The 13,182-nt window shown below is 40.1% G+C and overlaps 1 protein-coding gene and 1 non-coding gene across 2 annotated transcripts; both read left to right on the top strand.

The window, feature by feature from the left end:
* The first annotated feature begins 5,884 nt into the window (after positions 1–5,884).
* Positions 5,885–6,814, top strand: LOC120223867 (taste receptor type 2 member 7-like). The gene has a single exon (XM_039222110.1). The coding sequence runs from the start codon at positions 5,885–5,887 to the stop codon at positions 6,812–6,814; it is 930 nt and encodes a 309-aa protein (XP_039078041.1).
* An 832-nt stretch (positions 6,815–7,646) lies between these two features.
* LOC120223876 lies at positions 7,647–7,748 on the top strand. Its single transcript, XR_005526390.1, has one exon. It is a non-coding gene; the product is annotated as a U6 spliceosomal RNA (small nuclear RNA).
* The last annotated feature ends 5,434 nt before the right edge of the window (positions 7,749–13,182 follow it).

The following is a 13,182-nucleotide window of genomic DNA, read 5'->3' as shown; positions in this document are numbered from 1 at the left end:
AGAATCATATTGTGCAAAAATGCTTTTGCAGGTAATGCCTAATCTTTTTTAGCAAAAAAAAAAAAAAAATTCAAGGCATCCCTCAAACTATTGGGATTTATGTGTGGGGGTAGAAGTCATTGAACCTTTATCACTCCTTGGCTAAGTGGCAAATGGAAAGGTGAGAAAAGATGGAGGCTTGAGAGTGGGATGGGCAGAGATATGACCACTGCTTGATTCATGACATTTTTAAGTCCCTTTTTCTTCTGTTCAGTCTAAATCCAAATAAGATTTACACTAAACATAATCTTCACTCAAAAAGTTCCCTGTGAGAATTAAATTGTAATGAAGTAGAAAAGAAAACTGTTAACCCCTTTCAAGCCGCCACATCCATTGGCTTCTTGGAGACATCAAGGCTGGTCCTGGAGATCATGTAGGGGCAGACCTTAGGGATGGAGCTATGTTGGTATTCTGCTAGGGTTCTGTCTCCTAACATTCTGGGAAAATGCTTCCATTTTCCTCAAGTTTCAAAGCATATTTGGCAAAATTTACTCCATCCCCAAGAAAAAGGTAACAAAAGTAACCCCAAATGAATAAGTTACCATAGGACATTTCTATGTTATAAACGAGGGAAAGAGGGAGAAATGTCTGCATTTTTGAAATCAGAAATCCTTACCTATGCCTTCAGTAGCTTCTTTCTCAAATCTGTGTTTGACTCCACGTGAGTAGATGATGCTAAGAAAACAAAATGGAAGACAAGTGTGATAGTAAACTTACACTGGGGAATCAAGCATAATGGAGGAAAACAGCTTTCTCTCAGAAAACAGCAAGATGTGGAGAGACCACCAACTCATGCCCAGCCCTCCTCTGAAACCAAAACTCTCTCCTGCCAAAGACCTGCGTGTTCTCAAAATATACATCGGTGGTCAATTCTACATTACCAATGGAGTAAGGGTCAGTGGTCAACTCTAAGGCACTGGTTGACTCTAGCACAGTGGTCAAATCAAGAGAAGTGGCCAAATCTGGGACAGTGGTTGACTCTGGGGCTGTGATAAACTCTAGGGCAGTGGTTGACTCCTTGGCACTAATCAACTCTGAGGTTGTGTCAACCTAGGGGTAGTGTTGAATTCAAGGGTATTGGTCAACTCAGTGGTACTGGTTAATTCTGAGGCAATGGTCAGCTCTAGAGAAGTGGTCTACTCATAGTTACTGGTGGATTCTGGGGCTGTGGTTGACCACTGTAGGACAGTGGTCATATCTGAAGAAGTGGTCAAATCATAGGTGATAGTTCACTGTAGGGAACTAGTTGGCTGAAGAAGAGGACTCAACTGAAGACAGAGGTTGACCTTAGAATGGTTGATGTTAGAGAAGTGATCATCTCCAGAGAAATGATCGACTGGGGCAGTGGTCAGCTCTAGAGAAGTAGTGGACTCAGGGGCAATGGTTGACTCATGGACTGTGGCCAATTCTGAGGCACTGATCGGCTGATGAACAGGGATTGACTCAGAGGTGGTGGTCGATTCCAGTGCCAGGATCAACACCAGAGCTGTGGTTGGGTCTGTGGCAGTGGTTGACTCTAGAACCAGGGTTGACTCTGGTACTGTGGTCCACTTTAGGGTGGTGGTCACCTCTGGGGCACAGGTCACCTCTGGGGCAGTAATTGACTCTGGGGCAGTGGCCTACTCTAGAGCTGTGGTCGGCCCTGAGGTGGTGGTCAATTCTGAGGCAGTGGTGGACTGAAGGGCAGTGGGTGACTCTGGAGCTGTGGTTGGTTATGGAGTAGTGGTCAACTCTAGGGCAGTGGCTGACTTTAGGGTGGTGATGGGCTCTGGGGCAGTGGTTGAATCTAAGGCAATAGTTGACTCGGGGTGCTGGTTGTCCCTGGGGCACTGGGTGACTGACGATAGTCAATTCTGGAGCACAGGTCAACTCTGGGATGACAGTTGATTCTGGGGCAGTGTTTGACTGTGGGACTGTGGTTGGCTCTGAGGTAATGGTTGACTCGGGGGCAGTAGTGGATTCTAAAGAAGTGGTAGATGTAGGGGCAATGGTCAACCATCCAGATGGTGGTTGAATCTGGAGATGTGGTTTGTTCTGGGGTGGTAGTTGACTCTGGGACAGTGGCCAGCTCTGGGGCACTGGTCGACTAAAGGATGGTGGTCAGTTCTGGAGTGGAGGTTGATTCTAAAAACATGGTGCACTAATGGGCACTGGTTGACCCTAGGGTGGTGGTCGACTCTGGAACCATGGTTGGCTCTGGGATGGTGGTCAATTTTCAGGTCAACTGTAAGGCAGTGGCCAACTTTGGGGGAGTATACAAACAATGGAATATTATTTAGCCATAAAAAAGAAGGAAGTCTTGGCATTTGCATGGATGGACCTTGAGGGCATTATGCTAAGTGAAATAAGCCAGACAGCAAAAGACAAATACTGCATCAACTTCCAGCTCTAAGATGGGTAAGTTCTGGGGATCTGATGGAAACCATGGTAACTATAGTTGATAACACTGTATTGTATCATTGAAATGGGCTGAATGAGTGGAACTTAAATATTTTCATGAAAAAGCCCAAACAATACAAGTATGTGAGATGGTAGATATGTTCATTAATTAGATTGGAGAAATTCTCTCACAATATATATGTATATAAAATCACCATGATGTACAACTTAAATATTTTACAATATTATTTGTCAATTATACCCCAATAAAGCTGAAATTGAAAAAATAGGGGCACCTGGGTGGCTCAGTTGGTTGAGCATCCGACTCTAGTTCTCAGCGAAGGTCATAATCTCAAGGTTCATGGGTCCAAGTCCTGCTTCAGGCTCTGTGCTGACAGTGCAGAGCCTGTTGGGATTCTCTCCCTCTCTGTCTGCCCCTCCCCTGCTCATGCTACGTCTCTATCAAAAATAAACAAGTAAACATGAAAAAAAATTTTTTTAATTCATACACAAGTTTTTGCGTGAACATGTATTTTCTCTCTCATGGGTTTATAGCTAGGTATGGGATTGTTGGGTCATGGTAACTCTGTGTTTAATCTCTTGAAGAACTGCTAGACTGTTTTCCAAAACAGCAAGACTATTTTATATTCTCAATAGTAATATATGAGGTTCTCATATCTCCACATTCTGGCCAGCACTTGCTATTATTTAACTTAAAAAAATTTTTTTAATGTTTATTTTTGAGACAGAGAGAGACAGAGCATGAGTGGGGGAGGCGCCAGAGAGGGAGACAGAATCCAAAGCAGACTTCAGGCGCTGAGCTGTCAGCAAAGAGCCCGACGTGGGACATGAACCCACAAACCCTGAGATCATGACCTGAGCCGAAGTCAGACACTTAACCGACTGAGCCACCAAGGCATCCCTATTATTTGACTTTTGAATTTTAGTCATTATGGCTTGAATTTGCATTTCCCTGATGACAAATAATGTCTAGTATTTATTCGTGTGCTTTTGATCATTTGTATGTCTTCCTTGTAGAAATGTCTGTTCAAACCCTTTGTCTATTTTTTTTTAAATTGTAATTTTGTATAACAAAAGTTATGCTATTTGTATTGGGGGAAGGAGATAGATGGGCAGCTGGAATAATAGAAGGCTTTTTCTATCTAGATGCTAGTCACTTTGTTCTGGACATCGATTGCTCTTTAACATATCCAAAATTGAGTGGTACAAAACAATTATTATGCTCCCAGATCACATGAGTCAGGAGTCTAGACACGGCACATCAGGACCTCCAGTCTCTGCTCCAAAATGTCTGGGGCTTCAGCCTCAGGCTACTCAGGCAACGGAGCATGACTCAAATGGAAGAGGCTGGAATCACCAAGCAGATTCTTTTCTCTTAGATCTATCACTGAAGCGGGCTGATTGAAAGCCCGAGCTCAGTTTGAATGTCGAACCAGCTTGCCTACCTGCGGCCTCTTATCTGGGTTGGTTTCCTTCCAGCATACTGGTCTCTGATTTGTCAAACTTCTGACAGAGCACTCGGGACTCTAAGAGAAAATGTTCTAGTGATTAAAGCGAAAGTCGCATGATTTCTTAAGGACAGCCTGAGAATTCCGTAATGTCATTTGCTCTATATATTGAGTGCAGCAGTCATAAGCCCACTCAGCTTCAAGAAGAGGAGCTGAAGACCCCAGATCTCAGTAAAAGAAGAGGGTTAAAGAGTTTGCAGCCATGTCTCACCACTGCCCTAGACTCCGAGAGATGCTGTAACTTCAGACAGCAGATTTTCTGTATTTACACCGACTTTGAGTACTTTATACATACTATGTATTGGTGAGGTGAGTAGGTGAAGATAAACTCTGACTACAATTTAAGATAATTGCTGCATGTGGTGGTTGGGAAAAGGTGCCTCGAAGATCCCTGATTTAGGGGAGCCTAACTGGCTATGTAAGGGCAAATACAAATTAAAAACAAGAGGCTTAATTCTCCCTATTAAAAACAAGGACCTCTACTTCCCGGTTTCTAGGAGAGGACGGGAGCCTAATTTCAGCTGGTGCCTGACACCAGGAAGCAAAACTGCCTCCTGTCATAAATACCTGAATGTGTTTTTTCCTTTGTATAAAGCCAATTAACTAACACAGATGGTCAACCCAACACCAGGTAAATTTAGGACAAACCACCTGTATTAAATAGTGCTGTCCAGTCACCTCACTGGAGGACTAGTTATTGTTTACCTTGAGAACATGTATGTAACGGATCGTATCTGTTTGCATTACATAAAAGGGTGAGATTTCTTTCTGTTTCTGTAAATTGCCCGGGAGGTGCATCAGATTCTGATTTAATGCTTGATTCAATAATCAAAGTGTTTTCTTTCTCTACTTCCTTTGTGGAGAGGTTTTCTGTGTTGGCAGGAGATTTTGCTTTTAACTTTATTTCCCCAACAGCTGGCAGGCTCGCCTCCCTGTGCTCACCCCAACCCCTTCTCTGAGCGGTTCCCAGCCAATGACTGAGCTGGGCAGAGAGTCAATAGCAGGACCCCCCCTTGGGAGACTCAGGCCACCTCTGATGGGCACCATGGAGTTGCAAACTCCCACTGACTGTCTTGAAACTCTCTTAGATAGCACTGCTACCTAAGACCTACCTCCGGTCCTTCCTTCTCCTTCCACAGAACTCAGGCTTACGTGTCTGAGAACAGCTTCCCTAGTCTTCTCCCGCTCACTCCTTCGTTTCTCACTGGGGCATTTCCCCTGGTAATGTGCTTGCTTCTCAGAGCACCCAGACCGAGTCACCACATGTCTTAGATTGGGTTTTCAGGTTGCTAGCTCATAACGAAGGCGAATGGATCAAAAATGTCTGAATCTTAAAACGAAAAAGGACGTTGTAAAAAAATATGTAAAAAGCAATCTCTAGTTTGTGTTTTCACAAACTAGGATTCAAATCCTAACGAATAGCTTTGCATACAAATTATAAGCAATGGGTCGTATGCTATTTGCCTTGAAAAATCACTAGCCCAGATGTTGAGAGTGTTACAGAATCTGGTCTGAACCGGCGGAACCAAGTGGCACTCAGAGATCTCGGAAGGGAGGAGGTTTATTTTACACCGGAGAGGTGGGTAGGGGGTTCAAGGAGATGATTCTCCAGAGGTCGGAGCCCAGGGCGGGGCGTTTGCAGAAGGAACGATTTATAGGCAGTTACTTCCGCATTCCTCATTAATCAGGGGCAGGTGTTGTTTTAGTCCTGGTGGCCATTTTACAACAGATTTTCCCCATCAAGAAAAATAAAGGTGGTTTTCCTAAGGCGACTAAGACTTTGGGAGCCTCCTGGAGACAATCTTCTCTTTGCCAGTGGATATCAAAGTACAGGAAAAAGAAACTTATTCAACATTAGAGCTTTGCATCCGTAAGTCTGTAACACTTAATTCACGAATCAGAGAAGTCCCAAAGAGGGAGCTTGCGTATCAGCAGGCATGGCAAGCATACTGAAGAGCGTATTTATGATGCTGTTTGCTGGAGAATTCCTAATGGGGATTTTGGGAAATGGATTCATTATATTGGTTAACTGTATCGATTGGATCAGGAACTGGAAGTTCTTCGTAATTGACTTTATTATTACCTGCTTAGCCCTTTCCAGAATAGTTCTGTTGTGTATAATCATTTTAGGCATAGGCTTAGATGTAATTTGTGAGGAAATATGGTACAATCATAATCAGTGGATACATTTTGAAATCCTCTGGACAGGATCCAATTATTTCTGTACAACCTGTACCACCTGCCTCTGTGTCTTCTATTTCCTCAAGATAGCCAGCTTTTCCAACCGCATTTTCCTCTGGATGAAATGGCGAATTCACAAAGTGCTTCTCATTATTGTACTGGGAGCGGCCTTCTCTTTCTGCTTGTCCCTGCCTTTGCAGGATACAGTGTCTAGGAACCTGACCAAAACCCAGGTAAACACTGGAAGAAATCGGACATTGAGTTTCACAGGGAGAGCATATGAGCTATTTATGTCTCATATGCTCCAGAACATAATGTTCCTCATCCCCTTTGGAGTGTGTCTGACTTCCTTTGTCCTTTTGATCTTTTCCTTATGGATTCACACCAGACAGATGAAGGGCGCAGGTGGGGATCCTATCACAAAGGTTCATGTGAGAGCCATGAAGTCTATGATTTCATTCCTACTCTTCTTCTTCATGTACTATTTGAGCAGTATTATGATGAACTTGACCTATATCATCCTAGACAGTTGGGTGGCAAAAATGTTGGCTAACACATTAGTATTTTTATATCCATCTGGCCATACATTTCTTCTGATTTTCTGGAACAGCAAATTGAAACAGGCTTCTCTCTGTGTCCTGAAGAAGCTGAAGTGCATGAATCTAAGGAAACCCGCACACCCATAGAATGTGCCAGAAATGATTGCGATTTTGTCAAGAGTGAAGATAATGTGTAGAACTCCATGTACATTTCTTTCCTTTCTCTCCACTTCCTTTATTCTGTTCTGAGACATAGTCATTGAATCTTGCTGAAAATATCTGCCTGGAATAAGTTAAAAGAAAAAGATTTTGCTGTGTTTTCATCAGAAAAGTCATGTAATTAGTAGTAAAATTAGAATATATCCCCAAGACAATGGGAATTTGCTGAGATACAAGAGCAGACTTGGGAAGACAGAAATCTACTTGTGGCTAGATTTCAACTGTACAAAATTAAGTGTAGCAAGTCTCAGAGACAGAAAACTCCCAGAATTGATGAAATAAATATTTGGGAATTCTAAAACCTTATTACCTGTGGCTGATGGCTAACCTTGACTTAAAGTTGTATTTAGGAAAGAATGAACATAAAATGAACTGGTATGACGAATTTTTGGCAATGCACCCACAATACATGCCTAGAAGTCCATTTGGAGAGCCCATGAGAACCCTACTATTTCTTAAACATATGCCAAAGTTGGGGGTCCCTGGGTGGCTCAGTGGTTAAAGCTCAGTGGTCTGACTTCAGCTCAGGTCATGATCTCATGGTCTGTGGGTTGGAGCCCCACGTCGGAGTCTGTGCCGACAGCAAAGAGCCTGGAGCCTGCTACGGATTCTGTGTCTCCCTCACTCTCTGCCCCTCCTCCACTCATGCTGTGTCTCTCAAAAATAAATAAAACAAATTTTTAAAAAATATGCCAAAGGTGGTTTCAAATAAGTAAATGAATAAGAGAGAAAAACACAAGCCTTAGAAAATACAAGGTATGTTCGCTTGGGCAGCACCTATACTAGAAACTGGAATGAGACAGAGATCAGCACGGCCCCTACCAAAGTTGACGCACACATTCACGAAGCATTCCATTTTTTTTTTTTTAAGTTCTTTCATTTGTATCATTCATTCAAACAAAAGAATCTGGTGCCTCTTACCCCCCAAAATACAAGGCTGAAATTCTAGAGTACTATAGAGGTTATTTTGCACACACACACAAAATACAGAAAACACTTACAATGCAACATAGTTTTACATTTTTCTCATTCCCCAGGTATAATGCCAGTTTCGGTATCAAGTATTACTCATTAATACTGGGTTATCAAGCATCTCATGTTTTGACAGAAGTTGCCTGCTTTTTTCTTCCCAGCAAATAAAACGTTACTTTATTTATTTCACCTTTCTCTCTCATAGATGTTTTAGTTTTTAAGCAACAAGATTTAAGTTTGCTATTTGACTTCCCATTGGCATATGAGAAAAAATGTGTTTATTTTTTTTTAAATATGTTATTTTAAAGGCCTATAGAACACATCGTAGGAAAATGAATATGGTGAAACTAATTTTTTGTTGTTGTTGAGATGTAACTGACATATAACACTGTGTAAATTCAAGGTATACAATGTGTTGGTTGGATACATTTATATATTGCAATGTGGTTACCACTGTAGCATTAGCTAACACCTCTATCTTGCTGCATAATTGTCATTTACTTTTTGTGTGTTGAGATCAGTTAGGATCTAGTCTGTCAGCAAATTTGAAGTTTATAAGTTATGTTGTTGATTAGACCTTCAGAACTTATTTAGCTGCTAGTTGTAAATTTGGACTCTTTAAACAACATCTCCCCAGTATCCTTAATCCCAGCCTCTCTTTTTACATGTTTGACTTTTTTTAGATTCTGCATGTAAGTAACATACAGTATTTGTCTTCCTCTGCCAGACGTATTTAACCTTAGCGTAATGAGCGATCACTTGTTTTTGATTCCTTCCTTGGGCAGTGTAATTTAGATATGGGATGCCTACATATTAAGGGGGTAGAATATTTTAAAAGCTTTGTCTAGGTTAGAGACACAAATTTTATTTTCAAAAAGTTGGACTTTAGTATGAAAGCAGAGCAAATTTAGTCCTTCCCCCACGGTCCCTACAACCCTATTTTGCTGAGTTCTTCTTTTTCCAGGGTACAACCTTAGGCAGAACCCACAGCAGCTATAGACACGCGAACACCACGTCCGATCCAGACTAAAACCGAAGCTTAAACCTACCGTTCAGTATCAAACTTCTCTCACTTGCCTTATTCAGATCCCCTTCGAGCCTGAACACCTGATGTGGGAAAGGTTGTTTCATTGCTGATTCTTGTTCTTCTCCCCTGTATTCATGCTGCTTTTGATTTCTTGATGATTGCAGCAAAGTTAGATAGCTAGTACCCCCTAGAGTTCTCCTTTGGCTACAGAGAGCTGTCGACCACACTGGATATTTTAATGCAGACTCATTCTTCTGTAGGTATCTATGTCAGGGATCCCCAAAGCCACCCTCATGTTTAATGACTCAGAGAAATACTCAGGGACTTCAGAAAAGCTATTATAGTCACAGTTACATTTTATTATAGTGCTACAGCAAAAAAAAAAAGCATTGACAGATCAACAATTGCGTATACTACACTGATTTACTCCAAGACAGTTATGATATTTGAAACAGTAGCTAGAAACTGGTTAAGAGATTGCGGATCTCTTTTGTAACAGCCTCATTTGGGATTTTGATCATGAGAATTGAAATTTTGCCTGTAACATATGGATCAAATAGCAGTTGAAAGTTTGAAGCGTTGATCTTTATTGTTGCAATTTATAAATTTCTCTGATATATCTAGGAACAGACTTTGCCTATTTGCCTTTTAAAATATTTGTTATTACTATAACGGTGGATGTTCTCTTTCTAGTAAAACCTCAAACATGTTCTCAGGTTAGCCCTTGGAATACCCTTTCAATCCAGAGTTTTATTTGGTTAAGAATTTTTCCCCATTGTCTGATTATTTCTTCTTATTTATCTTTCTTCTTGTATTTTTAAAATACCAACATGTAGACATTTATGTTATATTATTATTCTATAAGTCTCTTCATTATTCTGTCAGAATTTTTATTTATTATTTCTTCTGAGACATTTTACCTAAATTATTAGACTGGAAGTTCCAGCTCACTAATTTGACATTCAGAAGAGCCTGTTCTCTAATTCAGCACAACTATCCTAATAAAGAGAGAGATGTGACTTTAAGTCCCAAGTATTCTGTCTGCCATTTTACTGTAGGATAATATTGATGTATAGTTATGAAAGCCTATCAAATTTCTCTGATCCACCAATTGTTAGATGTAACATCTAACAATAGTTAGTATTCCGTGTCCTCTGCATTCCCTGCATTCCCTTGAAGGTTAATTCTTTTGTTTGTTCAATATAGTATTTCTCTTTCATTGTTTTGATTTGCCTCAACATTAATTTTTAATATCTATATGTGCAGGTGAAGTCAGTGGGCAAGATTTAGCTCAGGTATGTGGTTTTCTTTGTTGTTGTTGTTTGGTTTTGTTTCTTGTCTCGACCAATATACTTATACTTTCAACTATTGTGTCTCTAATTTTCCACACTTATAACCTTCAGTGGTCTGCCACATGACAACAGTACACCCTTACATTACCATCCAGCACATTTGATTTTATGACCTTAATCTAGGATATGCCTTGGTAGGTAGAGGGAACTAAAGTCAATTTTCTCACTCCCAGTTAAACTCAGCTGGTGCCTAAAAACCAGGGCATCATGGTAATTATGTTAACAAGGGAGTAGAGCAATGACTTTGCAGAATTTCCTTGGGGATATATGGATGGCTTGTGTTTGGGAAAATGGTGTCCTTTACAACTTGAAAGAAGCTAAGGTACTGCACTATTTGTTCTTAATTTAGTTATTGATCTTCTCATGGACTTTATCCCTTTTCTAACAGACTATTTGACTTTTTCTTATTAGCTCATAAGACTCCTTTATGAATTATGAATATTATCTCTTTGTGTGTTACAAATGTTGCAAGTGTTTATAAGGAAGGAGATATTAAGGATTTTATGTCTGGAAGGAGAAGAGTATAGATGATCAATATTCCATTGGTGACTATGAACTAATTTTTGAATATGAATTAATAACTTCTAAAGTTAAAAAGCAAATGACAACTGCGAGATGTATTTGTTTGTTTGTTTGTTTATACAGGAAACAGAAAATGTGATTATAACCCCAATGTAAAAAGAATTGGTGGGGGCACCTGGGTGGCTCAGTCAGTTGAGCACCCGATTTCAACTCAGCTCATGATCTCATGGTTTGTGAGTTCGAGCCTCACATCGGGCTCGCTGCTGTCAGCACAGAACAGAGCAGCTTTGGATCTTCTGAACCCCTGTCTCTCTGCCCTTCCCTGCTCACACTCTCTCAAAAGTATATAAAACATTAAAAATAAATAAATAAAAAGAATTAGTGAAAATACATTTTAAAAATTACTAACACTCCTCAAATAAACAAGTTATGAATAGGAACAGATACTTCACGATGGAAAACGCCATGTTCCACTTTCCAAACTAAGTATTTTTTATTTATTGACAGTGGTAACTTTGCACAGGCTGATAACAATTTGGATTCAAAAATACGCATCAAGGCCTCCTGGGTGGCTCAGTCAGGTACGTATCCATCGACTCTTGATTTAGGCTCAGGTCATGATCTCACAGTTCCAGAGTTTGAGCCCGTATCAGGCTCAGCGCTGACAGAGCGGAGCCTGTGTGGGATTCTTGCTCTCCCTTTCTTTCTGCCCTTTCCCCACTCATGTTCTCTCTCTCTCTCTCTCTCTGTAGGTCTCTTTCAAAATAAATAAACATTTAAAAAGAAAAGAAGATATGTATCAGAAAACGTAAAAATGCTTATACCTTTAAAGTCCTACTCTCACGTACTGAAGTTTCATCTAAGAGAAATATTTACATATATTTAGATAATCATTGGCATACTGTGTATAACAGAAAAAATAAAGTAGAAAAAGAAAGAGATAAAAGTATCCCCATAATAAGGGAATACGTGAAACAAAAGTGTTATATGTCCTGATGTAAGGTGAGGAAGCTCTTAGAGTCATCCTTGTGGAGAATCTATAAAACTTATAAAAGCCCTTGGCTTCTAAAGCTAGTAATTAAAACGTAGTATGACGATGAAACTTACCTTGGACCATGTCTAGATTGTTGGTGGGCCCTCCTTTATGGTGGATTTGTCTGTCTCAGGTTGAGGCACCAAGGTTCAGTTAGTCTCAAAGCATCATCTAACTAGCAAAGCAGCTAACTAACTAGCATCTTTGCAGGACTATATTTACAGGCTCCTGTCCCCAGGGCAGGATCTCACAAGATCTCCTCCCTTGGGTTAGTTATGTCATTGTTTGAGCCTTTCTACTATTAGTTTTCTTAAAAGACCCAATCATAAAAGTGGGGGGTGGGAATGACATCTAATTACTTTTGGTTCAACTGCACTGAAGACATTAATAAATCAAATTCTTTTTTTCTAGTTAAATTCAAGTGATCAGAACAAATATCCCTCAGGTGTTTTGTACTTAAGGCAGAAATATACACAACAGATAATCCGAAACATTGCTCTATATTTTAAGCATTTTTGCCAAGATACAGTAATCTGCATATCCTGTGGAAAAGTTTCCATACATTTGCTAACATTTCCCTTTTTTTCATTGTCCCCCTATGCTCTCAAGAATAAAAAAATATTGAAGATTCTTCTACACTCTCAAGAAGGCTTTTGAAGAAATAAGAGAGGTTCAGTTTGGGCATGTATAGTTTGGAGCACATATGTTTCATTCTGGGAGATGACCAGAAAGGTCTACATGTCCTTGGGAATTATGATACCAAGGTGAGATTCTTATATTGCTCGCCAAGTTTTCTGAAAATTTCAAGCCCTGCATTTTACTCTGTAATGCAGTGACCTGAACTGTGAGTGTAAGTAATCAGTAATGCAGAGATTGCTAGTTTTACCTACGTGTGGAAATATTTTCGTGTGGTGATAATTAGTGTTCCGGGTATAAAAGAGAAAACCACAGGTCCAAAATGGTGTCACTTAGGTTAAGGCCCCAAGTCAATAAACCAAGACTTAATACCTAACCTAACTGGAGCTTCAACCCACCCCAGAAATATAATGTTTAACCAATCAGAATGGAATTTCCCGGTCAGCATGAGGAAATTTCCTAATAGACCCCTTAGGAGGGTGACCTTACCTAAAACAATGGATTCTTGTTAAAATTTTCCTTTTTTCCACTCCCTCTCTACCTTTAAAAACTTTTCCTTTTCTGTAACCCTTTGGAGCTCCTCGCTACTTAGCTGGATAGGATGTTGCTTGATTCACAAATTGATTAATAAAGCCAATTAGATTTCTAAAATTTCCTCAGTTGAATTTTTGTTATTTGACTGAGGTACCAATTTCACAATTTAGATTTGTAAACCAAACGAAGGATCTCCTTGAAAGAGGAGAGGAATTTTTAT

Source organism: Hyaena hyaena, unplaced genomic scaffold, assembly GCF_003009895.1.
Source record: "Hyaena hyaena isolate Hyena2069 unplaced genomic scaffold, ASM300989v1 scaffold_1056, whole genome shotgun sequence".
Lineage (NCBI taxonomy): Eukaryota > Metazoa > Chordata > Mammalia > Carnivora > Hyaenidae > Hyaena > Hyaena hyaena.
The sequence above is the reverse complement of the archived record's forward strand: the minus strand, read 5'-3'. Positions and strand labels throughout refer to the sequence as shown.